Source organism: Sus scrofa, chromosome 15 (assembly GCF_054392235.1).
Source record: "Sus scrofa isolate SSC_HxYL_T2T_F1_AM1 chromosome 15, Sscrofa_HxYL_maternal_Yorkshire_Landrace_v2.0, whole genome shotgun sequence".
Classification (NCBI taxonomy): Eukaryota; Metazoa; Chordata; class Mammalia; order Artiodactyla; family Suidae; genus Sus; species Sus scrofa.
In genome coordinates, this window is record NC_139397.1 from 120,761,092 (window position 1) to 120,788,486 (window position 27,395).

Here is a 27,395-nt window from a genome sequence, read left to right on the forward strand (position 1 = left end):
TGAATGCCTATAAAGAACTTTATTATAGACATCACTTATTTTTACCAAATGTAGATTATTTTTCAAAATTTTTCTCTATTAAAATTTATTAATTTTTAAATATAGAAGATGTACATATATCCAATGGAATACTAGTCAGCCATTAAAAAGAACAAAATAATGCCACTTGAAGCAACACGGATACAACTAGAGATTCTCATACTAAGTCAAGTGAGTCAGAAACAGAAGGACAAATACCATATGATATCACTCATGTGTGGAATCTAAAATATGGCACAAATGATCCTATCTAAAAACAGAGACAGATTCACAGACATGGAGAGCAGACCTGTGGTTGCTGGGAGGGAGTGGGGAGGGAATGGGATGAATAAGGAGTTTGGGGTTAGTAGATGCAGTCTGTTACATGTGGAATGAACAAGCAACGGGGTCCTATTGCACAGCACAGGGAACTATGTCCACTCTCTTGGGTTAGAACATAATGGAAGATAGTATGAAAAAAAAAAAGAAAGAAAAAAAGAATGTACATATATGTATGCTGTACAACAGAAATAGAAAGAACACTGTAAATCAAATGTACTTTGGTTAAAAAAATATTATATAGACATCACTTATTTTACCAAATGCAGATTATATTTTGAATTTTTTCTCTATTAAAGTTTATTAGTTTTTTAAGATGCTTTTTTTGGGGAAAAGTTAATGTTAAAAAGTTTCTCCCCAGATATGATAGTCTGAACAATTCCTATATTTTTAATATATGCTTTTATAGCATTTCAAAAACAAATCTTAAATCAACACCTTTAAAAAAGAAATTAAAAACCCAGTTTTAATCTCAAGGGTTTTCATAAGGTAGAGAATGCAGGCCAGGTTTTATACTTAACAAACACAACTGTTGTATAATAAATACAAAATAAATAAAAAGACAGTGATAACTACCATCAAGGGTGAAACAGTACATAACCTTTAATCTAAAAAGCTGCTTCCTACAGCTGCATTGATGTAATCTGAGAATTCTCTATCGATTTCATTTACAGAAGGAATCTTTCTTGTCAAATTATCATTCACTCTCATGCCCCCACATGGGATGTGGTGGGTGAATATCTGTAGGAATACAATTTATTGTCTGCTCCTCCACTCAGAAGTAACTGCGTAAAGGAAGAGGGAAAAAAAACACAAACACAGCAGTAAATACAATTATTTGATGTGATAGCTAAACCTAATTAAACACTGATGATTCTGATTACAGAAGGAATTACAGATGAGCCATTGAAGTGCACTGAGAGTTAACACTTAAATGGGCCAACTGCATTAAATTTCACAACTATATCACATATATATATATGTATCATTATATACACACACACACAGTATATTAACAGTTCAAGTGTGATAATTATAATTTGGTTAAAACATAACGTACTATTGTACTTTTTATGAAGCAGTTGCTAAGAAATGTAATAAAATTAAAAGTTTGAAGGGTAATATAGTTTTACTTATTTAGGAAAATTAAGTTTTTCAAGCATAGCATATTTGCAGGTAAATGGATATTACAGATTATTCAAATAGCCCTAGGATCTGTATTTGCGAAGCGTTCTTAGGCAGTAAGAGCCTCTAATATATATATACACACACATAAAAATAATGAAATCGTAAATCTTTAAACACATTTTATAATCCAAATATATAGGATTTTTCTAAGTGGGAAATACGTTGATCCAATTAGTCTGATGCAGCAAGTTTAGGGACTTAAAACATTTCATTAAAATACTCATGTGACAAAAGCTGTTTTGAAATATTCAAATTTTACCAATATTAAATAGTAAATATTCAAATTTTACCAAATTTTTCCTAATATTAAAGGACAATGTTTTCTTCTTTTAAATGAAAACTGAAATTTTAGTAGTATTAATGGAACTTAGAACACAGAATTATAAACATCAGATATACTGAAACTAAGTCTGTAAACATAAACACCAGATTTATTCCAGTAAGTTTCTTCTCTACCAATAACTAATAAATTCTTACCCCTGTGTTTGTCCAGTCTACACTCAAAACTTTGTCTTCATGAGCAGCCAGATCATAGAGAGGAGCCTTACAACTAAAACATGAAAATATTAACATGTTATGTTATATTCATTTCATAGTATTAAATAAATATATATGAATAATCACTTACACTTCTCTGAATTTAGTTGAGCATCCTTGCCCCAATTACCACTTAATCTAAAAATTCTGAGTATTTACTTGATCTCTATTTTTCCTGTATCATTAGCAAACTAAAAAGATTTACTGCAATATATTCAGAATATATTCAGAAAAGATGCTCTTTATTTGTAATTAGGCCTATTTTTACATTTCCTTGACTACTTTTCTTTTACCTCCAAATCATGGTTTTATATATCCTTTGTCTATCCAACTCTACGCTTATAACTCCCAGATTTACATCATTAGCCCAAACTGTTCCCCTGAGTTTGATATGTACATCCAATTGGCTGACACCTGAATCTCATGGGCACTACAAATTTAAACCAACCAAAACACTTGATTTTCCCTCATAAGCCTGTTTTTCTATTACCTCCCAGCCTAGTAAATATCACCACTAATCACCCAGCTGCTCAGGCAGAAAATATGAGCATTATCCTTGATTCCTATTTCTGTATTCAAGCCATGAGCCAATTCCGTCAGAGCTAACTTCAAAATATACCTAGAATCTCATATACCTAGATAGCATTAGATGCTATCACCGTGACCCAAATCACCATTATCTGTCTCTTGAATTATAATAATAGTCCCTCTGCTCCATTCTTGCCCCTCTACTCAAAAACTCCAAAGCCTTCCTCATCACACTTAGAATAAAACTCAAATTCCTAGCCATGGCCTATAAGGTCCTGTTCTATACAACTACTACCTGCCTCATGTCCTGCTTCGCTACATCTGCCATGATCTGTGCATGGCTCATACCTTCATATTGTTCAATTCATTACTAGAATATCACTCTCAAAGAGAGGCTTTCCCCAAAGAAGTGCCCCTTTCCTTGCTTTAAGTCCCCCACTGCACTTACTACTATCATCAAAAACTACATGCTGGAAATACCCTGGTGGTACAGTAGGTTAAGGATCTGATGTTGTCACTGCTGTGGTGCAGGTGTGATCCCTGGCCTGGGAACTTATACATGCTGCAGGTGCAGCCAAACAACCCCCCCCAACTATATGCTAATTATTACACAAAGTGTCCAATTAAAATATGTGTACCTTCTAGATATTAACAAATCCTGTATCATAAGGTAGTGTAACAAGGATGTCAGAATGCAGACGTAAGATAAACAACAACAAACAGGTATCTGGTTACCACCTTTCCATTTAGCTTGTAGAAATATGTAAATAAATTGTATATGCATTCTATTGGAGGCCCTCTGCATATATCAGTATCTTTGGTTAGTTATATCAACGTTCTATTAACATATAACTTATAATTTGACCACAGTTCCATTCATTCAGATCACTGGCCTTCCAATTCCATAATTACATTTATATTAAAATTAAGGTTTTTTCCCCTTTCTTTGGTGCTTTTGCCATTTCTTGGGCCACTCCGGCGGCATATGGAGGTTCCCAGGCTAGGGGTCAAATCGGAGCTGTAGCCACCGGCCTACGCCAGAGCCACAGCAACGCGGGATCCGAGCCGCATCTGCAACCTGCACCACAGCTCACAGCAACACAGAATCCTTAACCCATTGAGCGAGGCCAGGGATCAAACCCACAACCTCACAACAAGGTCAGAAAGATGGTTTTCACAAACTTCTAAATTTTTTGTTTTTTGGTAAAAGATAAACTATCAGAATTAAATTCATTCACAATGCAAAAAACAACATATTAACATTGAGAAAATTCCTTTGATTCTGGCCTCCCTTTTAATATCAATATGTATCATTTCGGGGTGTACGATTAATAAGTTTTTACCCTTTTGCTTTTGGATAGTCATTTCAGTGTTCATTTTCTCTCTATAGGAATTACCTTCTTGTATCCCATAGCTTGACAATGTTATCTAAAGAACCTGAAATCAGCTGCTGCTCATGAGTAGGAGACCACTTTACTGAAGTGACCCAGCCTGTATGTGAGGTTAGAGACAGTGACACCAAAGAGCCATCTGCACAAGACAAAAAAATATAACAATTATTGAATTTTACATAAGTAGACAGACCCCCCCTCCCAAAAAAAGTGTAGAAAATTGTATCTAGCGAGAAGAGATATGGATTCACCCATTTTTCTTCCAGTGATTTATACCACCTACCTTTAGTTCGGGGATCCCACAGTCTGATGTGCCTATCTGTGCTTCCAGATGCTAAACGTTTACAAAGTGGTGAATAGGAGATACAATTAAATACTTTATTTCCTGTCTGGGAAAAAAAAAGAAAGAAAGAAAGAACATGTAACCAGGGTGGAGTAAAAGTAACCATCTCTAGAAGTTTACATTTAAAAGCTCAAAGTTAGCAAAGAAGTACTGAATTTACAAGTCTTACCAAAGTTGACTTCAGACTGCCAGACTCAACATCCCACACTCCGATTGTGTGGTCCCAAGATGCACTGCAGATTTCTTCAGCATCTGACCACAGAACCGAGGAAATTGCTTCCTTGTGGCCAGAGAGAGTCACTATGGGAGTCTAGAAATGAAAGATACCCAAAATGGAAAGCATTTTCAGTTTAGAGTAAATGAAATAATAATTTTCCGTTTAGAGTAAATGAAATAATAATAGCTTTTATTTCTGAAGCCCATATGCCAGATATTTTGCCAGGTGATTTAGCCTTCATATCCTGACTTTTCTTTACAACATTCCTCCAAATCCTTTTTATTTTATACATGAAGACATTGAAGCTGAGAGAGATAACTTGCCCAAGGTCATACTGCTTATAAGCAGCAGATTTGAGTTTGAACCCAAGTATTACTCCAAAATTTGTCATCTTTCCACCATTTTCTGCCACTTCCCCACCTGTTCTACTTTTTCACTTTGAGGAATATTACTAATTAAAAATTCTCCCAGTTGACAAACATGTTGCATACAGAAGTTAGTTAAAAGAGCTCTGGAGTCAGAAAGATCACAGTAGGTTATTCTCACCACCTCTTTCTTCAGCATCCAATCTTTAAATAATGTCCATGGGTCATTTACTAATACTCTGAAATCTCTAATATCTTCCTCAGAATCCTCAAACCAGGTATAATGTCTATCCCTAATACAAGGAACATGTGAAAGAAAGAGGGAAATAACTCTCATATGGGGACAGTTAATCTACTTTTGTAACTCTGTTACACTTTAAGGGGGTTATACTAGAGGTCAGCAAAGTGTTTTGATAAAGGTTCAAAAAATAAAAAATTTAGCTTTTCCAGCCCATAGTCTCTGCTGCATATTCTTCTTTGTTTAAAAAAAAAAACCCTTAAAGGAGTTCCCATCGTGGCTCTGTGGTTAACGAATCCGACTAGGATCCATGAGAACGCCGGTTTGATCCCTGGCCTCGCTCAGTGGGTTAAGGATCTGGCGTTGCCGTGAGCTGTGGTGTAGCTTGCAGACTAGCTCAGATCCCGTGTTGCTGTGGCTGTGGCAAAGGCCTGCAGCTACAGCTCTGATTTGACCTCTAGCCTGGGAACCTCCATAAGCCGTGGGTGTGGCCATAAAAAGACAAAAAGACGCCCCCCTAAAAAAAACCCTTAAAAATGTAAAAATCATTCTTACTCTCTGCAGTACAAAAATGGGCCACAACCAAATTACCTGTTGGGCTATAGTTTGCAAACTCCTGTACCAAATGATCCCTAAGGTCTCTCTCTTCTAGCTCTAAAATCTTCCTGAAAGAAGTAAAGGAACCTGATAGAGGAGTAAGAAATAGAACAACCTCTGTTGTGATCCAAAACAAAATTAAAAGATAACATAATCACTATGGCTCCAGGATAGGCAACAGCATGTAAAAACAATGGGTAAATGTATATGAATAAGCAATCTCATTGCTAGGTATTTACCCAAGAAAAATGAAAACCTAGGTTCATATAAAACTGGCCACAAATGTTTATAGCAGTTTTATTCATAACTGTCAACTAGAAAGAACTCAAACAGTCTTCAGTTGGGGAATAATTAAACCAATTACTGTATATCTATACAAAAGATTACTGCTCAGTATTTGAAAGGCATAAACCATGATACCCACCTCTCTCAGCCTTCATAGGATTTAAGATAGGGCCTTGCTCTGGATGAGACTTTGGTTTAAGGGAATGTTGTGGCTGGTCTGATCTTTTATCCAGACAAGTAAAACTTTCTTCCTATCAGCAATACTTTTTTTTTTTGGCTGACAGAACAGTGATCACCTTTAGGAGGCTACTGATTTCAAGGGAGCCTAGAGGGAGTCATCTAGCGTGTTGGTAATTCTCCATGTTTTGATTTGGATAGTGATTACCTGAATATATACACAACTGTAAAAATTCACTGGCCAAACTTCAATTAAAAGAAAGGTTAAAAAAAAAACCACTACCTTTTGAGTAAAGGATTTTTATAATTCAAGAAGTCTTTTCCTATTCAAATATATTCTTTAAAGCTGATCAGGTAAATGCATCAATAAAATTACCACTGGCACATTATTCAATTGGTAAGACATTTACAGACTTAATTTGTCCTCTAAGAAAAGGGATAAGGAAGCTGAGTTGCTGCCAGATCATTCCATTTGCAATTCAGCATTCCAAATTTAAATGTATAAATTAAAAACCACTACCTTCAGCTGGAAATGGTAAGTGCTTTTTTTAGGGCCACATCCACGGCATATGGAAGTTCCCAGGCTAGGGGTCGAAATGGACCCACAGCAATGGGGGAATCTGAACCATGTCTGTGACCTACACCACAGCTCACAGCAACACCGGCTCACAGACCCACTGAGCAAGGCCAGGGATCAACCCGGTATCCTCATGGATACTAGTCGGAGATTCGTTTCTGCTGTGCCATGACGGGAACTCTTGGTAAATGCTTTTGTTTACTGCAGTTTATGAGAGTTTGATGAATTGCTAATGATCATACTTTATTCTCCATTTTCAACAATTTTTATAAGATATATTGTTATTGGTGACTACAAGAAATAATGTGCAAATGTGTGCTTGATTTACTATACATTCACTGTAGCTGTTAGAAAATGAAGACCATGATTTCCTAAACTTGACTCAGTATTGTCCTTCTCATAAAGTATGTTAATACATGTCAGATCACATTATGATAAATATCTTTCTAATGAAAGAGAACAAAAAAGAATCCGGATGAACTTTCTGAGTTTGACTTAACTGGATCTAGTAACTAAATAGGATCAAAACCTCCAACTCTTGGTTTCTAGTGATTTAGGAGATGTTCTAGAATTACATCCTCAGTGTATGAAACATTATTATTATTACTATTTTTTATTTTTTTTCTCTTTTTGCCATTTCTTGGGCCACTGCTGCGGCATATGGAGGTTCCCAGGCTAGGGGTCTAATCGGAGCTATAGCCACCGGCCTACACCAGAGCCACAGCAATGCAGGATCCAAGCCGCGTCTGTGACCTACACCACAGCTCACAGCAACGCTGGATTGTTAACCCACTAAGCAAGGGCAGGGACCGAACCCGCAACCTCATGGTTCCTAGTCGGATTCGTTAACCACTGCGCCACGACGGGAACTCTGATTATTACTATTTTTTTTAAATTGAAGTATAGTTGACTAAAATGTATTAGTTTCTGGTATACAGCAAAGTGATTCAATTATGTGTATATATACATATTCTTTTTCAGATTCTTTCCATTATAGTTTATTATAAGATACTGAATATATTTCCCTGTGTTTTACAGTAGGACCTTGTTGTTTATTTTATATATAGTGGTTTGTATCTGCTAATCTTAAACTCCAAATTTGACCTTCCACCCCTCCCCTTTCCCTTTTGGTAACTATATGTTTGCTTTTTCATGTCTGTGAGTCTATGAAACATTACTATTAAATAATGAGGTAAGAGATGTTTCACTTAGTACAAGCTTTTTGTTTTGTTTTGTTTTTTGTTTTTTAGGGCCACACCCTCAGCATATGCAAGTTCCCAGGCTAGGGGTTGAATCAGCCACAGCCACAGCAACATGGGATCCAAGATGGGTCAGCACCTACACCACAGCTCACAGATGCTAGTAGGCTGAGCCACAACAGGAACTCCACTGAAAGCTTTAAGAATTAAAAATAAATCCTACTTTTGGAGTTCCTGTTGTGGCGCAGCAGAAACGAATTCGACTATGAACCATGAGGTTGCAAGTCTGATCCCTGGCCTTGCTCAGTGGGTTAAGGATCCGGCATTGCAGTGAGCTGTTGTGTAGGTCACAGACATGGCTCAGATACCGCGTTGCTGTGGCGTAGACTGGCAGCTGCAGCTCCCTGGTTAGACCCCTAGCATGGGAACCTCCATGTGCCACAGGTGTGGCCCTAAAAAGCAAAAAAAAAAAATCAAAAAATCCTACTTTAAATGCACCATGAGATCAAATATAATAGCTAAATAATCAAGCTACCAATCTATAAACCTGACTTAATTCTACTGTATTCAACAACTCAGATAAACGAAGCCTAGTAGAGTATTTATAATAAGTATTCATAAATCTACTGAAAGGAACTCTAATTATGGTTGAAGCCACAAGACAAAAGGAAACTAAATATGAAAGATTATTAAGTTCACATATTTGTCGATAAAGGCCTAAGTCAAGTAGTCACTTCTCACAAATACTTACCCTTGTTAGTCCCAATTGCTCTGTTTTCTGTTTCTTTCTTGGTCGATTTGTGGATTCTTCCATCTCATCTTCTTCATCTGTAGGGACTGTATCACAGAGAATTAAGATTTGGTAGTTTTAAAATTTAAGGTAAATAATAATTGCAAGTAGTCTCAAAGAATTCTTATATTTCTGGGTATATATTATTTCTTTTCTTTTTTTTGTTTTGTCTTTTCAGGGCCCTACCCACAGCATATGGAGGTTCCCAGGCGAGGGATCTAATTGGAGCTATAGCTGCCAGCCTACGCCAAAGCCACAGCAACGCAGGATCTGAGCCACATCTGCGACCCACACCACAGCTCACGGCAACGCTGGATCCTTAACCCACTGAGAGAGGCCAGGGATCGAACCCACAACCTAATGATTCCTAGTCGGATTCGATAACCGCTGCACCACGACAGGAACTCCGGTATATCCTATTTCTATGTTATCTCAGCTAGTTAGAGAATGAATATTTCTCCTTATTTTGGTTAATGGAAAATTATATATAAAATCTGGGTTACCTATCTTCCAAAAGAAGAAAGCAAAAAAATAAAAGTACATTAAAATCATAAAACCTAACCAGTTGTTTTGCTTTTGTTTTTGTGTTTGTTTTTTAGGGCCACACTAGTAAGCATGTAGAGATTCCCAGACAAGAGGTCAAATCGGAGCTACAGCTGCCAGCCACAGCCACAGCAATGCAGGATCTGAGCCATGTCTGTGATCTACACCACAGCTCACAGCAATACCAGATCCTTAACCCACTAAGCAAGGCCAGGGATTGAACCCGCAACCTCATGGTTCAGTCGGATTCGTTTCTGCTGTGCCATGATGGGAACTCCAAACCTAACCAGTTTGATATCTTATGTCTTTAAAATTGTTATGAATATTAATCCTTTTACCATATCTATGAAATGTTTCTTACTCTTAGTTGTAGGAGGGTTCTGACTAGACTGCATTTATACTATGAAGAGAATGACATGGTAAACAAACACATTAAAAGGACCCAGCCATGTTTCTTCTTGACTATTTCACTTTCCTATCAATGAGTTAAAAGTGTTTCATAGATGGTTATTTTTTTAAAGAAAATCTGTGTTACCCATCATTTGGCTAGGCAGCAAACAGAGATAGAAACCATACATTTAATGTTTTGTAACAACTTTATAAATGTCATGTGCTTTTCCCAAACTAGAATGTGAGCACCTTAAGGGTAAGAACTAATCATATATCATATCTCATTTATCCAGCACTATTGAAAAATATTTCACAAAAGGAAAAATTCGTACATAAACCACTTCTTGCCTCAAAACTGTTCACTTTTACGGACTTTTTGAAAATCAACTAAAATGGATGTCTATTTCCTGCCATTTTACACGTAATTATTTAAAACTGTTTAAGCTTTTCTTGGGGGCACAGTCTTTAGGGCATGAGCCTACTATGACCCTCCTTTGCCTGGCTGGCCTAACTCAGTGAGTTAGGATCCACAAGAGTGCAAGTTCGATCCCTGGCCTCACTCAGTGGGTTAGGATCTGGCGTTGCCATGAGCTGTGGTGTAGGTTGCAGACATGGCTCAGATCCCTCCTGCTGTGGCTGTGGTATTGGCTGGTGGCTACAGGTCCAACTGGACCCCTAGGCTGGGAATCTCCATATGCCACGGGTGTGGCCCTAAAAGACAAACAGAAAAAAAAAAAAAAAAAAAAAAAAAGATAAAATAAATTAATTAATTAAAGAAAACTGTTTAAGCTTTTCTTGATTGCCAACCCCCAACTCCCTCCCCTGCCCCCCTGAACTCTACGTTGTGAACTGCATACTGTATTTAGGGTATATATGGTAATAAAGCAATTTCCTCAGAAGTAAGAGGTATTCTGACCTGTCTGCCTGTACAATAAACAGTTCTGGACTACTATGTTTTAAAGTATCTGTGGGTTCCCCTCCCTTTTCTTCTGGCATTGTCTTCTTACTATTATCAAGGTGCCTTCCTCAAAGAGCCTTCCCTCTTCCTCCCCTAATGTTACTTCTAATCTGTTTTCATAGTAAGAAAATTAAGTTTGGTAAAACTATAGTTTAAAAAAATTTTTAAAGCAAACCACCTTAATGAAGAAATTTCTCTCAGCGGAAATGAATCTGACTAGTATCCATGAGGACGCAGGTTCGATACCTGACCTCTTAGTGGGCTGGGGATCTGGCGTTGCTGTGAGCTATGGTATAGGTGACAGATGAGGCTTGGATCCTGTGTTGCTGTGGCTGTGGCATAGGCCGGCAGCTACAGCTCTGATTAGACCCTTAGCCTGGGAACCTCCTAAAAAGACAAAAAAAAAAAAAAGAAAAAGAAAAAGAAAGAAAGAAAAAAAGAAAGAAAGAAATATCTCTAACAGTAACACGTATGAAAATGACACAGAGGGTATTTTTGTTTATTTCTAGGTTCCTGAATAAGGGAACTTTGAGAACCAAGGCAATTATGGCCCAAGGCACCAACAAAGACTTGCAGGGACGTTGTCCAATAAATAAGAGGGTATGAGGGTAGAAAACATTTTGAAATACAAAGAAATATGCTAATTTTTCTCTATACTATGGTACTTTATTTGTGACTTTAAAAAGCTCTGGTCCATTCTTTTTTTTTTTTTTTTTTTTTTTGTCTTTTTGCTATTTCGTGGGCTGCTTTCATGGCATATGGAGGTTCCCAGGCTAGGGGTCTAATGGGAGCTGTAGCCGCCAGCCTATGCCAGAGCCACAGCAACGCAGGATCTGAGCCGCGTCTGCAACCTACACCACAGCTCACGGCAACACCGGATCGTTAACCCACTGAGCAAGGGCAAGGATCGAACCTGCAACCTCATCATTCCTAGTTGGATTCATTAACCACTGCGCCACGACGGGAACTCCTGGTCCATTCTTATATCAAAATATGAGCTAAAGAGTTGTCTCTCACTGAAATTATTGAAATATCATTAAGTCAAGGCAGAAGAAATATTGCATTTACCTGTAGACCAAATCTTTAGCATCTTATCCCAGGAGCCACTGCAAAACTAAAAAAAAAAAAAATATATATATATATATATATATATATGTGTATGTATATGAAGGGAAAGAGAATATGCAATATAATTCATCATATTATTTGCCTAGTTTTTTCTGCTTACTTGAAATTCTTACTAGTATGGTATCATCTATCTGCCTGTCTTCCTGGTCTCTGATAAGTTTCACCCTCCATCTCATGGCAATTGAAAGAGGCACCATTTTTAAATGGCCCTGTACTCTGGCCATGGTTGCTTAATCAGGGCGGGCAACTGACGTATACTGTGCCAACAGGTCTCCTCCTTCTTCAGAACCTTGTTTGAAAACCTGTGTTCCAGAGGTTCTGTCTTTTCCAGGGAAAGATTGTACAGGATATAAAACCTGAGATATTGCAGGTTTTATTGCCATATGGAGAAAGCCAGTTTGAGGTGAGAGAGGAGGAAATCTATCTGGGGAGACATGAAAGGGAGAGGGTGTGCTGGCTGCATGCAAGCCTCTACTCCATTGGTTCCTGAGACCCATATGCATCATCACCCTGCTCATGCTGTGGTTGATCACGCCTTCCTTGGTTCTCACAATCTTTTTTACTTTTTATCTTTTATTTTTGAAGTTCCGGGGCAGGAATCAAACCCGTGCCACAGCTGTGACCTGAGCCCCCAGCAATGATAATGCTGGATCACCAGGGAACTCCAGATTTCACCATCTTTTAAGCTAAAAAAGTTCAAGATGAGTTTCTGTCTCTTATAACCAAAAAACACAGAGTACCATTAATTCACTTAAGTTTGTACTCAACGACATGTAAACCTTCTTTATGGCTCAATAGGAATACTCATAAATCTTTACCTCTGAATGTGTAAATGTCCTGTTATGCTAATTGGCAAAGAAATGCTGAAGAAACACTCTTGAATCTAGAATACTCTATCACAGTTTAGAGAGATTTCAAATGGTAAGAGTTCATATTATTTCCCTCATAAGTCAACTATTGCCCTTATGGTTTTTTTCTTTTAACTGACTTTTACCATTTTGTCACGATAAAGAGTAGATCAGTAATAACAGTAAAACAACCTCTATCAACATTAACTTTAGGGAGTTCCCTTGCGGCATAGTGGGTTAAGGATCTAACATTGTCACTGCAGTGGCTCGGGTCACTGCTGTGGTGCAGGTTTGATTCCTGGCCCAGGAACTTTCACATGCCAAAGGCATAGCCGAGAAAACACTAACTTTAGTGTATGCTAAGTCCTAGGTGATCAGTTAGATATTAGCAACTGATGACAGGACTGTGATTATCTGAAAGACTAAAAATATCAATCACTATGATTTAAGAAGGTTACATAAAGAAATTACTTCTTTACCTGAGTTCTTAAATTTTCTGCAATTTATAAAAAGTTCTAAACCAGAGATACCCAGAGTGAGGGAGTAAATCTTTGTATCGCTTACTATATCAGTATATCAGTATTACTTTTGGTTTGAAATTATATTCTCTAGTCACCAAATGATATGAAAGTAGACCAATCACAATGACTTCATGTAGACTTTTTTTGTTTGTTTGTTTGTCTTTTTGCCTTTTCTTGGGCCGCTCCCGTGGCATATGGAGGTTCCCAGGCTAGGGGTCAAATCGGAGCTGTAGCTGCCCACCTACACCAGAGCTACAGCAATGCGGGATCCAAGCCACGTCTTCCACCTACACCACAGCTCACAGCAACGCCGGATCCTTAATCCACTGAGCAAGACCAGGAATCGAACCTGCAACCTCATGGTTCCTAGTCAGATTCGTTAACCCCTGCGCCACGATGGGAATGCCATGTAGAAATTTTTTGCACAAGAAGCTCAAATAATAATTCCACATAGTACTAATAACAGTAGTTCTTACTCTGGTTCCTGTGCTATCAACAGCTATAGAATCCACACTTCCAGCATGACCTCTGCAGCAGTGCAGGGCTTTCACTTTGTTTCTCTCCACATTCCACTCCCATAAGAGAATGGTCTGATCCATAGAGGCACTCAGTAGCAGACAAGACAAACTATCTGAAGAAAGGAAAACACAAGAATCAGAAGCAAATTAGTACAAATATTTTAAATAGTGTTTTGAAACCAAAATATTGAATGTTTTTTTTCCTGCTTTTTAGGGCTGCATATGTGGCACGTGGAGGTTCCCAGGTTAAGGGGTCCAATCAGAGCTGCAGCCACCGGCCTTTGCCAAGGCTACAGCAAAGCAGGATCTGAGTTGTGTCTGCGACCAACAATGAAGCTCACAGCAATGCTGGATCCTTAACCCACTGAGTGAGACCAGGGATTGAACCCACATCCCCATGGATACTAGTTGGGTTCGTTACCACTGAGCCACAATGGGAACTCCAGAATTGAATTTTTTGTTGTTTGTTGAGGAAGATGTTAAAAAGGTCAAAGACTTCATGTGACTGGCTTCTGAAAAAGAAGCTAACTTATAGTAAAGTTACCCTAAGTAACTTATGGGAAGATTCTTCAAAAATACTACAAAAGATAGACATTTAACACATTCAGTATTAACTTGGAAATTTATATTATGTGATACAATTTCAGTCAGGTTTCACTTGAACTGGTTTACAAAGGCATGAGACATTTCTTACCCCATCCCCATTCTGTCCCAACACTGAAAATGGCTTATTTCCAGTTCCCTAAGCCAGAATTCCTCTCAGCCCAGGCAAAGAGTCCTAACCTTTTTTCACCCAGGCCACATCTTTTACAACGTCTGTATGTCCCACAATTGTCATTATTGACTTTCCTTCTGAGGACCAGATCCGAGAAGTCTTATCATAAGAACCAGTCAAGATCCTATGAAGAGAAAAAAATCCTATTAAATACAAAAAGCAGCTTTTTCAAATCCTGAAATTAGTGACACTTCTAAACCAATGATAAAACCTTGAGGATTATATTTTTAAACTCTTCTTTACTATAAAGATTAAGATTCCAAAGCACACTAGATCAGAAGATGTTACATTTGGCTTTTCCTGACCTCCTAAAAATAAAAACATAACTGATAAACCCTGAACCTCATTTTCACTATTGTTATAAATACTACAACTCCCAGGGAAGCTAAGCGAATTGTTTGTGAAGCCTAATAGTTCTTTGTATTTAACCAGTGACAACCATTAAAGAGAAAAAACAGTAGAACCACTTAAAGTAAAAGTAAAGCCAGTAAAGACAACTATGTAATAACTCTAGGGAGACATTTTTTTAAAAGTTAAGTTCCCACTATGATCCATTCCTGAGGTGCTTTTCTACAAGTTAAATCATTAAATCAGTAGGGGGTTTGTTCTAAATCATTCATACCTTCTTTTTTTTTTAGGGCTGCACCTGCAGCATATGGAAGTTCTCAGGCTAGAGGTCCAATCTGAGCTGCAGCCACAGGCCTACACCACACCACAGCAACACAAGATCCGAGCTGCGTCTGTAACCTACACCACAGCTGAAGACAATGCCGGATCCTTAACACACCCAGCAAGACCAGGGATTGAACCCACATTCTCATCGATACTAGTTGGATTTTTTTCCACTGAGCTGCAATGGGAACTCCCCTTCATATCTTCTCGATTCCAATCTGCCCTTTTTAAAATTTACTTATTTGGCCACACCTGCAGCATGCAGCCAGTTACCCAGAGAACTTCTAGCGTGCCCTCTTTAGCGCTAAAATAGGAATGATCTGCACATTCAGGGTAGCTGACCAGGAGATCTGTGGTGAGAAAGGGTTTTCTTCTATGAAACAAATTATATTCTTGGTCTTAAAAGCAACATACTCAGACAAATAAAATGCCCCGAGACACATGACCTAGTCAGAAGACAAATGCCACTACAATATCTTGAGACAACAAAGAAAACTTAAACTATATATTTAGTTTTCTTTAACAAAGCAGATATGTTTCCTCTTGACTACACTAAACTTAAAGGTCTTTGGTGTGGCCCCTGATACTATCAGTCACAAAATTTCTTTCAAAAAGAAACAGGTAATCAGAGAAAAATATGAGGTCTCGGGTTCGATCCCTGCCCTTGCTCAGTGGGTTAACGATCGGCGTTGCTGTGAGCTGTGGTGTAGGTTGCAGACGCGGCTCGGATCCTGCGTTGCTGTGGCTCTGGCATAGGCCGGTGGCTACAGCGCTGATTAGACCCCTAGCCTGGGAACCTCCATATGCCACGGGAGCGGCCCAAGAAAAGGCAAAAAGACAAAAAAAAAAAAAAAAAAAAAAAGAACATTCATCTGGCCATACCATTCCTCTGCTCCCTCGATTGCACTGATCCAGTCATCGTGGAACATGCATTGTTCTGGCTGAGGTGCAGTATACTTCTCCACGTACTCAAGTTCCACAACCTCTTCCTAGACACAGAGATGAAGCAGAAATCAATCAGGTGGTGCAGTTTTTAAATGGTACATTATGAAAATAAAAGACCCCTGCAGTTTACCACCTTCATGTAACTCCCCTTCACAGCACAGAAATTTTGGAGCCATACAAAAGGTGAAAAACTTTATGTGACCTAGCAATATGCTAAGAGTAAAATTAAGAAATATTAATGATCTCATGTTAAAAGTGGGGAAAAAAAGAATATAAGAAACTTTATAAAGCCAGAGCATATTGTTGAATGAGTATAGAACACCTGTTAAGGATGAAAAAGTTCTGGAAATGGACAGTAGTAATGGTTGCAAAATATTGTGAATGTACTTAATGCTACTGAATTGTACACTTAAAATGGTTTAAAAGATAAATTTTATGTATATTTTACCAAAAACTGCCTCCCAAATTATAAAAGCAATTATAAGTTATATTTTTAATTATAAAAATAAAATTAAGGTTGAAAATTAGAGGAAGGGGCAAAGATATTAACATATCACAATAATCTAACCCTTAAGTTTATACATGTACATAATCATTTTATACATCTTTATTAATAATAAACATGGGAGTTCCCGTCGTGGCACAGCGGAAATGAATCTGACTAGAAACCATGAGGTTGCAGGTTCAATCCCTGGCCTCACTCAGTGGGTTAAGGATCCAGTATTGCCATGAGCTGTGGTGCAGGTCGCAGACATGTCTTGGATCTGGCGTTGCTGTGGCTCTGGCATAGGCCGGTAGCTATAGCTCCAATTAGACCCCTAGCCTGGGAACCTTCATATGTAGCCCTAAAAAGCAAAAAAAACAAAAACACCAAAAAACAAAAAACACATATAGCTGCTATTCCCTTTCTTGACAGTTCTTCCGCAAACACGGAGTGGTACTGTCCCACGTTCATTCATCTGCATTTCTTGACTAACACTTTCAGAAGAAAAAAGAGGATTTCAAAATTGAATATATACAAACTGAGGTTAAAATTTCTAGGAAAAAACAATAATCAAAAGGATTTTGGTTCTTATAGAGTCAAGCTGATTCTAAATGGAGTTTTCCTGTGTTATCTGGTAGTACCTTGAGTGAAACAGAGCAGGTAAGCATTTGAACTTACTGATGAGATGTTCTCCAGTTCCATGTGCTTGAACAAGGGCATTCGCAGAAACTGGCCCTTGATAAGGAAATCAAACTCCACATGTTTGTGGAACTCTAAAGAAAATACATAATAAAATTATCACTCTTAGGACCTGAAGTGGTGTTGGCAGAAGTAAACGACAAACAGGTACCTATCATTCCATTGTGGCCTCCAAGTTTCCCCATTATTTCATAATCTGGCCATGTATCCCAGTATGCTGTGTGATTTTTAAAAACGGAAATACTTTGTTCTATTGGAATAATATTTTTATTGCTGATGGTGTAATTACCTTGATTAAAAAAAACCTTTTTTTATTCTAAGGAAAATCCCAAATACATACAAAAGTAGAAATAACATAATGTCCTCATTCCCATCTTGTGCCAACTCATGGACTATCACCTATACTCCTCCCTCCACTCTCCTGCTGGTTTATTTTAAAGCAAACCTCAGAAATGATGTCATTTCATCTGTAAATGCTTTAGCATGTAGCTCTACAATATAAAGACTTTCAAAAATTCACAATATTAAAAGCTAGTCAATGTTCATATTTCCTTGTTTCATAAATCTTTCTACAGTGAGCTTTTTAGAATCAGGATCCAAAGTCCTCACATAATTAACATCTTTATATTTGATTAATATCTTTTTTTCTATATAGCCACATCCTTGGCATATGGAAGTTCCCTGGAGAGGGGTTAAATCGGAGCTGCAGCTGCAGGCCTAGGCTACAGCCACAGCAACACCAGATCCGAGCCACATCTGTGACCTATGCCATGGCTTGCAGCTCCGTCCCACTGAGGGAGGCCAGGGATGGAACCCGCATCCTCACGTATACTATGTTGGGATCTTAGCCCGCTGAGCCACAACAGGAACTCCTGATTAGTATCTTTAACAGTTCTCCCTCCATTTTCCACCTGTTGACTTTCATTCGGTGAAGAATCTGGGTCATCTGTCTTATAGTATTTCTTATGTTCTGGCTTTGGTTGATTACATCTCCAAGTATCCTTTACCACGTTCCTCAACCATCTATCTACAACTTGTATATTATGCAGACCTAAATGCGTGATTAGACTGCAGGCTGGTTGGTTTGTTTTTGGCAAGAATATTTACACACGTTGTTGTATTTCCTATTGCATCACATTAGGAGGCACATTATCTCACTGTGTCTCTTCACAATATTGTTCACCTTTGGGCTCAGATAATGTCAGTCTGACCCCATCCAGCATACTGTTGTTCTGTCAGCCTTTTACTTAATTAGTGACTTTAGTAGCTACTCATAATCACCTCTTCAATCCATTTATCATTTGGAATTACAAACTGCTAAAAATTCTTCATTATTTCTGATTAGCTATAATCCTTCTTCTTTTTTTTTTTTTGGTCTCCGTATTTTTAGGGCTTCACCTCACGGCATATGGAGGTTCCCAGGCTAGGGGTCAAATCAGAACTGTAGCCGCTGGCCTACACCACAGCCACAGCAACGCAGGGCCTGAGCTGCATGTGCGACCTATACCATAGCTCATGGCAACGTCAGATCCTTAACCCGCTGGGTGAGGCCAGGGATCAAACCCGAGTCCTCGTGGATGCTAGCAGGGTTCACTAACCACTAAGCCAGGACAGGAACGCCGCTATAATCCTTCTTAAAGAATTCCCTCATTGACTCTTTGGCTTGCTACTTTTAAAAAATCTGTATCACTTGCATCTACAATTCAAAATTAATGACTCAGTTATTCAATTTAGACAAAAAAGACAAACCAATGTTCATCTACAAGTTTAGAGAAACATGCAAACGTTTGGGTAACGACGAACCACCATATATCGGTATTGCAAAACATCTATTGCAAGAAAATAATTCTTATTCTAGTTCAAAGAGTTTTTCAACTAGTATAATATATGACATTCTTGAAACTCAGAAAACTAAACTATACGTCAAAATCTCTATACTACATCCATGATGAAAGACAAGGGCTGATAGGAAACGCCATGTGAATATCTCTGCATCAAGAATTCTATCTTGCTAGCAATAAAAAGAACTTATCCCCTCCCCCTGCCAAAAAAAGTTGTTTAAAAACATCATCTTAAACTTAACAAAAAAGTTATGAAACTATTTGAAGATGAAGGGGAAAACATTAGGCATTAGTTTATAATTTTCACTTCCCCATTACTTCAATTAGGGTAGAATCAAAAGAGCTTTGAAGCATCAGAAACATCTGCATAAAAATATGCTCGCCTCTAAATGATAGCTCTATTGACAAATTTTTATTTTTTATTTTTTTTAATTTTTGCCACTCCCACAGCATGCCGTAGTTCTTGGGCCAGGGATCAAACCCGTACCAGAGCAGTGACCCAAGTGACAACACTAGATCCTTAACTGCTAGGCCACCAGAGAATTACAACAAATTTTGTTTTTAAATCTCATGCTTTATTCATTTTCAGTTTTTCATGTTTTAATCTTCTATTATATGTATGGTTTCATCGCCTTTTAAAGGAACATAATATAGAAAATTTCAAAAATACATAAAAGTGGAGAATAATACAGTAAACCTTCTTATACGTAGCATCCATTTGCAACAGTTATCAACTTATGACCAATCTTCTTCGATCCATACTTTTGCATACACTGTCATATTAATTTTGGGGGCTAAAAATTTATAGTCATGCAATAGCCTAAGTTTAATATGCTATTTTTACATTTATAGCTTTATGAATGTTTTACTTGATACTTTTGCATGTTTATAAATGTTTGATTTGTCCATTAATTTTTAAATGAATGTTAAATACTTAGATAAAATACCAAGTATTTGGCATTTGTTATTGGACTGTTATCATATAAAAAAATCTCAAATACAGATGTTGTCATTTTGTTATTATACAAATTCGTTACCATACAAAATACTGGCATTTGTATCATACAAAAGAAATACTCAAATACAAATATTGTTTTGTTTTGTAGAAGTATAGCAACTGGGGCTACATCAAGATGCTTGTTCTATGCCTATCCAACCTAGCCCTCACAATCCTTGATTACCTCTACATCACAACTTTTACACTAAAATCTGTACTCCTAAATTTCAACCACCTTATATCCATACTGCCTTAAAAACAAATTAAACTGAATTTTTCTTCTGGAAAACTTATTTCAAAGTATCATGTAGCAAGAAAATCCATGTTATAAATGTATAAGTTTTACCATTATAAATGTATGCAGTATTAGAAAATAAGGCCAAAAAAAGGGAAATAAATAACACAGCGATATATTTTAGTTTAGGTGGTGTCCCTGTGCCCTCTCCAAACTTCTCAGAGTATATATACCCACCATTTTTGGCCTCCAGCAATTTATTGATGATGTTACTAAGGTCAGCAATTTCAGAGGCTGCAGGAATCGAGAAGGGAACATCATCTACCGCATATCTATAAAAAGGAAATGACACGTCAAGATCAAGTCTACAGATATTTTAATAAACGTGCATTTATTCATTCAACGAACATTTGCTGAGTATCTAAAACATGCCAGACATTTTGCTACATGGAGTTAAAAAATGAATTAACCTGTGGTCTCTGTTCTCAGAAAGGGTAAAAGTCTGATAATCAAATACAAGGAAACTGTAAGAACAATGTCATAAGTAATGTATAAAATGGGAGAACAAAGAAGCAGTAGATCATTTCAAACACAGAAAAAGAGGATGGGAGAGCAGAGTTTGAAAGGATGCACAAAAAAGACCACCCTTAAGCTATGTCTAGAAAAGTGAATTTTTGCTAAGTAAAATGAAGGAAGACAGAAATAAGGGGTACAGGAAAACAGGGAGAGAAGCAAAAAAAAAAAACCCAAAAAACAAAAAACAAACCTAAGAGTCACTCAACTGCCCACCCATTTTCTTATTCCAGAAAATGTTATTTTACTCTAGATAGTGAACAAAGATAACATTAAGAGATGCGCATGAAGTGGATTAGATACTGTGTGAAGCACTTTTTACTTCTTTCCCTAGTCAATGAGGAGCCACTGTCTAAGTAAAAGAATATCATCAGAATTTTGTTAGTTAGATCTTTCTTGGCAGCACTGTGGAGACTGGATTAGAGGCATACACAACAGAAGAGAGATTAAGAAACTCTTAGAAGAGAGAATGAAAAGAATATTCTTGCAAACCATGTATCTGATAAGGAACTGTACATAAAATATATAAAGAACACTTAAAACTCAATAAAAAAGATAACCCTATTTTAAAAATGGGCAAAGAACCAAAATAGACATTTTTCCATAAGAGATATGCAAAAGGCCAACAGGCAAATGAAAAGATGCTGAACACTGTTAGTCATCAAAGAAATGAAAAACCACACAGATATCATTTTCATACCCACTAGGATGGCTACAATAAGAAAGACAGATAGTAAGTCTTGGTGAGTACGTGGAGAAATTAAACCTTTATTCATTGCTGGTAGGAATGTAAAATGGTACAGTTGCTTTAGAAAAATCTGGTAGTTCCTCAAAAAATTCAACACAGAATTACCATTTGACCCAGCAATTTCATTCCTAAGTACTACCCAAGAGAAATGAATATGTATGCCTACACAAAAACTCGTACAAAAATGTGCACATCCCCACTATTTCATATCAGCCAAAAGGTGAAAACAACCTAAAGTCCAACAACTGAATAATGAAACACGATGTGGTATATATACACAATGGAGTATGATCTGGCAGTAAAAAGGAATGAAGTACTGATACATATATATTAAAACATGGATGAACCTTGGAAAACACCAAACTAAGTGAAAGAAGCCAGCCACAAAATACCACTTATTGTATATTTCCATGTATATGAATGTCCAGAACAGACAAACCTTTAGAAACAGAAAGTAAAATAGTGATTGCCCTGGGCTGAGGGGATCTGGAAGTATTTGGGGGGTGGGATAACAGATAAAGAATGGTGAAAAATGTTCTAAAATTTCCTGTGATGATGGTTGCACGATTCTGCAAATATACTCAAAACTACTGAATTAGACAATTCAAATGATGTATGTGAATTACATCTCAACAAAGTTGTTACAAAGAACAAAAACAAAAAAGTCTCTGTAAGGCCTGAATTAAGGCTGTATATGTGGGTAATGGAGAAGTTTCAAAAGATGTTAAGGTAGAACTTAACAGGGCTCATCAAGACATGCTGTAATTTATCTTTTTGCCACAATGGAAGGGTAGGTGCAGAGGGTTCAGAACTTGTTAAAATGTAGATTCTAAATCAGGTAGCGTCTGAGATTGATGCATTTTCTTACCAGTTCCCAAGTAATACTGATGTTGCTGGTTCTCAAACTATACTTTGAGTATTAAGGCTATAGTTATATACTCATCATGCCAAAAAAAGCAAGCAGTTATTTAGGTTCTCCTAAAGGTAACAAAACCTACAAATTAAAAGTTTTGGTTTACTATTTTGGCCAGTAAAATGAGGGGGAGGGTAGCACAACTCACTCAAAATATGACTCTACACATATATGTAAATTATACGCAAAGTGAGAAAATCTATTACCCCCCAATTTTAGTGATCAGAACATATTATGTGGAAGGACAAAGTAAGTCTAATTTGTAGGTTTTGTTACCTTTTTCGCAAATCTAAATATACACAAACTCTAATGTATACACATAACACACATGACATTTATCTGCTTATTCCGGGAGTTAAAATACAGTGATCAATGATTATTTCCTAAAGCTTCATGTTAGTCTACAACAATCTTCATAAAACTTTCAACTGGAAAAAAACATAGTGATTATGCTACAGCATCACCGTATTCCTTGAGAAGTATTTAGGCTAAGTACACATACATATGTGCACTGATAATACAATTTACATATACTGTAAGCAACAATACAAGATAAGTGAATATGATTTACCAGGTCAACTCATAAAGCTACAAACACAGAATGAAAAGTGTAATTTTTTTTTTTTGTCTTGTCTTTTTAGGGCCACACCCACAGCGTATGGAGGTTTCCAGGCCAGGGGTCTAATTGGAGCTGTAGCTGCGGGCCTACACCACAGCCACAGCAATGCTGGATCTAAGGCACGTCTGTGACTTACACCACAGCCCAGGGCAATGCCGGATCCTTAACCCACTGAGCCAGACCAAGGACTGAACCCGAGTCCTCATGGATACTAGTCGGGCTCGTTAACCACTGAGCCACGATGGGAACTCAAAGAAGTGTAATCTTTTTTTTTTTGTCTTTTTGCCTTTTCTAGGGCTGCACCCTTGGCATATGGAGGTTCCCAGGCTAGGGGTCTAATCAGCGCTGTAGCCAGCGGCCTACTCCAGAGCCACGGCAACACAGGATCCAAGCTGCGTCTGCTATCTGCGACCTACACCACAGCTCACAGCAACACCAGATCCTTAACCCACTGAGCAAGGCCAGGGATCAAACCTGCAACCTCATGGTTCCTAGACGGATTAGTTAACCACTGAGCCACGACGGGAACTCCAAGAAGTGTAATCTTAATTGAGGTAGTATTTTTTTCAGTTTAGAGCTTACATTAGCTTGTTAATACAACAAATATTTACTATTTATCATCAGCACCAGAAAATCTCGGCAAACATTTGACTCAGTCAATCCAAGAAGAATAATATAGTCCCTACCATCAAGAGGCATTCTATATAATCAGAGATAGAACACAAAAAGTTAAATAGTAGTGTGCTATATGCCACAAAACAGAATACAACTAGGTTTCAAATGAATGCTACATACCTGCAGAACATTTGTAAAATTGGTAAAAATGTTTATATACATACAGGTATGCATACACAAAGCTCTGTATGTATACCATACATACACTATGTATGTATATAAATACACAAGTTTGTAACTGAATTGACTTCACACTCCTACCTAAAGCCAGTTCTATCAACCCCCTATTGAGAGCTCTACTTTCTAGCCTGGTTTAGAACGGCATTGTCTATTACCTATTTAAGAAAATGAAATCGTGTTTTCGGATACTGGGAAACACCACTAGCAGACAGGATATAACGACTTGGCCTGTTGTTAATTGTTCAGTTACATATAATGCGCTTCATTCAGGACGCAAACCTAAGGCCTTTCAGGCCCCTCTACACTTCAAATTACACAGAGCTTGAGAAGCCAGGCAGAAGGATCGGTGATCCTTGAGAAATTCTCGCTAGGTACTGCTTTCACCCGGGCGGAAAACGCGCTCAAGCGAGGAGTCTAGCAAAACAGAAAAAGTGAGTTGACGGCAAAGACAACCAGGGATGCACAAGGCCATCCCTAAGCGGTCATTTCAAAGAATCCCAGGGAAGGGAGAAGTGGGTAGAGGAAGAGAGTAAGCATACTTACTTTTTGTTGTCAGTGAAGAAGCGTGTCTGGAGCTGAGCCATGGCTTGCCTACAGAAACGTACAGGGTAACAGTTAGATAACCCGTGCTCGGGTCTTTAAGGCTACAAAAAGAGGTTGCTCAAAATTACACTGCACGTGTATATGAAAAACTGCAGTCCAACTCCGGGCTTCCGCTTTCCTTCCTCCGGCCTGCCTAGCCAGAAAGCACCACGAGGCTCCCCTTCCACAAGGCCCAGCCCACAAACATCGACTACCTATTCCTAGATTTAGGAGTCATCGATTAGTAAGGCATAGTCTTAAAGGCGACGTTTCCCTTTAATTTTGTTTGTATTTAAAAAATATATATATTTAAGCTTGCGCTCGATTATGAAAATACAGAGAGGCCTGATTCAAATCCGCTTATCCGCGCTCTCTCTCTCTCTCTTTTTTTTTTAAAGAGGCCATCCTTAGGCCCGATAATTCAAACACAGCTCCTAGATACTACAAACCCCAGAAAGCAGCGCTTGTCAGAAGCTGTACCCACTGGGAATTGTAGTCTTTCTTGCCTCTCTCCCCTAGGGATATCTTATTTGCATTAAACCTTCCCGACTCCAGCCAAATATCTATTATATTTCCTCTGCCATCAGCTTTAATTCACGAAAGCCTTTCCGGGCTTATCTGCTCAAGCATACTCCCAATCACACTTTCGGTCTACCGAGATTTTTCTTGGTGTTTCGCCACTAGCTTCAAGCTTTAGATCCAGGTGAGAGGAGGGGATACGAAAGAAAGAACGAATCAGAAGGGAAACGCGACGGTGGCTGATAGTGGTCTTATCTCGAGCGACTGCGCTGCGCGCTCCCGGAGGGGTGCGCCTGCGCACTGTGAGGGTCTCCATGGCGGGGCCTCGGAGCCAAGACGAGGTTGAGTAGACTCGTTTTGAATTTTCTTCCCTCTACTCCAGCACTTTTTGGACTTCCCTTCTCGCCCTATAGGGCGCTCGGCCGCGGTGGGACTGGGGGAGTCCGAGGTTTGGGAGAGCTGTCTGCGCCGACGGACGGGACACTACCTCCCAACCCCCCTTTCTTCCTGCTGCCTCCTCCTCCCGCCGCCTCTTGACCCGCCCGGTCCCTGAGCAACCGCCGGCCCCCGCCCCCTGCTGCAACCCGGCGTCGGTGGCGCCTTCAGCGCCCCACCTTGGGCGGTATTCGGGGCCCTATGTGTCGAGGCCTACTGCGCCCCGCCCGGGACGGGGTTCGCTGGAGAAGGTGGAAGTTCGTGTTTTTAGGAGGGTTTCAGAGCGCAAGGAAGAACCGCCTTGGATTCGGACCCCTGGGCTGGAGCGCCCAGTGTGTAGTCCCATGCGCAGCCCCGCGCCCCGCTTTTTAGAGTTCTTTTTTTCTCTTTAGGAGCCCCCTTTTAATTTCCTTTTAGAAGGAGAAAGGCGTCCTCCCACACTCTCTACGGTTTTTTACCTTTTCTTTCTTTTTTTTTTTTTTGAAGTCACCCAAAGGCCTAATGGTCCCGGGAATTATTCTAATACAACCGAGTTGTTTTTTTGAGGAAAGATGGATGGAGAGATACTATCTAGAAGGAGAAAGGCGTCCTCCCACACTCTCTACGGTTTTTTACCTTTTCTTTTCTTTTTTTTTTTTTTTTTTTTTGAAGTCACCCAAAGACCAAATGGTCCCGGGAGTTATTCTAATGCAACCGAGTTGTTTTTTTGAGGGAAGATGGATGGAGAGATACTATCTAGATTTCATAGTCGCTTTTTAAGGCATTCATTAGAGAAGCTCCAAGAGGGAAATTTAAAGAGACAGCAGTTTAGAGTAAGGCAGAACTGGATTGCAAAATTTTGGGAAGGGGTATGTGTGCAGGTGAAAACAACTAAAGCTCTCCTTGGTTACGTTGCTTAAAGATGTACTACGATTAAGTAGACGCCTGGTTTTTAAATCAATCATAGACTATGAGAAGGAATTTAAACAATTGTAAGCGAAAAATAATCTGTTATTAGCAGCAATGACAGTGAAATTAGGACCGTTTTCCGTTTACTCACCTTAGAATGTGGGTAGTGGAACCGGAATGCCTTATTTCGAATCCTGCCTCCGCTACTTAATAACTTCTCTGTGACACATCTTGGTCAACTGTGAGATTAAGTGCCACAGAGTAAATGTTAACTATTATTACCACCATTACCCTTTAGATACCAGGTGAACTAGAAGCTTTGACAACGTGAATAAGGACTAGCCTCATGATTAGAAGAGTAAAATGAAAAAACCTCTGTGCTGAGGGCCTAGGAAAGGACTAGACTTGCAAGTAGAATCCGTGGTCATTTAACCATGTGCATCATTGTAATTTTAAGAACTGTATGTCTTAGTTAGACCACCTGAAGCTTGAAACTTTTTTTCCTTCTTAATTGAAGTCTTGCTATTTAACCCATATATTTTGAATTTGGTAGAAGTAAAAAGAAATTTGACAGTTTCAAATATCATTTGCTTTAATCATATGTGATTTTTAAGTTACAGTAGTAAAATTGAATTAAAATTCTTAAAACTTGAAATAAATCTAATAGTTTTTCAGATAATTTTAGTAGTATATCATTGGTTAAAATATATTTTTAAATGTATAGTTAATCAGATTAATTTTTAACTATTATGTTTTAAAATTTATCAAAATAAAATACTATACCTGGTAGTTAATACAGGTTGATCCTAATTCAAATGGAAAAATATGATCAGTAAGATACAAAACCTAAATATGTGCTTAATAAGACTTCAGTTTGCAAAGCAGAAATGTTGAGTTCACTGAAATATGTGTTTCATTTG

General features: G+C 38.2%; 2 protein-coding genes across 48 annotated transcripts in view; one reads left to right on the forward strand and one right to left on the reverse strand.

The window, feature by feature from the left end:
- On the reverse strand, positions 1–25,695 carry WDR12 (WD repeat domain 12). 2 transcript variants are annotated; one of them, XM_003133592.7, is made up of 14 exons: positions 25,289–25,695; positions 24,595–24,642; positions 20,581–20,675; positions 17,250–17,344; positions 16,025–16,131; positions 14,479–14,594; positions 13,654–13,808; positions 11,749–11,794; positions 8,751–8,836; positions 4,514–4,654; positions 4,285–4,390; positions 4,008–4,140; positions 2,023–2,095; positions 1–1,142 (listed from the first exon to the last, which is right to left on the reverse strand). In XM_003133592.7, the coding sequence occupies exons 2-14, from the start codon at positions 24,633–24,635 to the stop codon at positions 1,065–1,067; spliced, it is 1,272 nt and encodes a 423-aa protein (XP_003133640.3). In that variant the 5' UTR covers positions 24,636–24,642; positions 25,289–25,695; the 3' UTR covers positions 1–1,064. The 2 variants fall into 2 exon arrangements, with proteins under 2 accessions (XP_003133640.3, XP_013839854.1); XM_013984400.3 differs by having other exon boundaries at positions 25,118–25,334.
- Positions 25,141–27,395, forward strand: part of CARF (calcium responsive transcription factor) — a 91,349-nt gene continuing 89,094 nt past the window's right edge. For 31 of the 46 annotated variants that reach the window (XR_014828960.1, XR_014828982.1, XR_014828956.1 and 28 more), the window contains exon 1: positions 25,452–25,493. The gene's annotated coding sequence lies outside the window, so the exon portion shown is untranslated. Of the gene's footprint in view, positions 25,337–25,451; positions 26,436–27,395 lie in introns of those variants that run through there. The other 15 variants (XR_014828967.1, XR_014828974.1, XR_014828979.1 and 12 more) reach the window with 4 other exon arrangements.

Excerpts from the sequence above, each read along its gene's own strand:
- WDR12 (XM_003133592.7), bottom strand. The coding sequence starts at position 24,635 with ATGGCTCAGCTCCAGACACGCTTCTTCACTGACAACAAAAA. Across the intron at positions 16,132-17,249 it reads AACTGGAGAACATCTCATCA|GAAGAGGTTGTGGAACTTGA; the intron begins GTAAGTTCAAAT and ends CTCTGTGTCTAG. Across the intron at positions 4,391-4,513 it reads GCAGTCTGAAGTCAACTTTG|ACAGGAAATAAAGTATTTAA; the intron begins GTAAGACTTGTA and ends TTTTTTTCCCAG.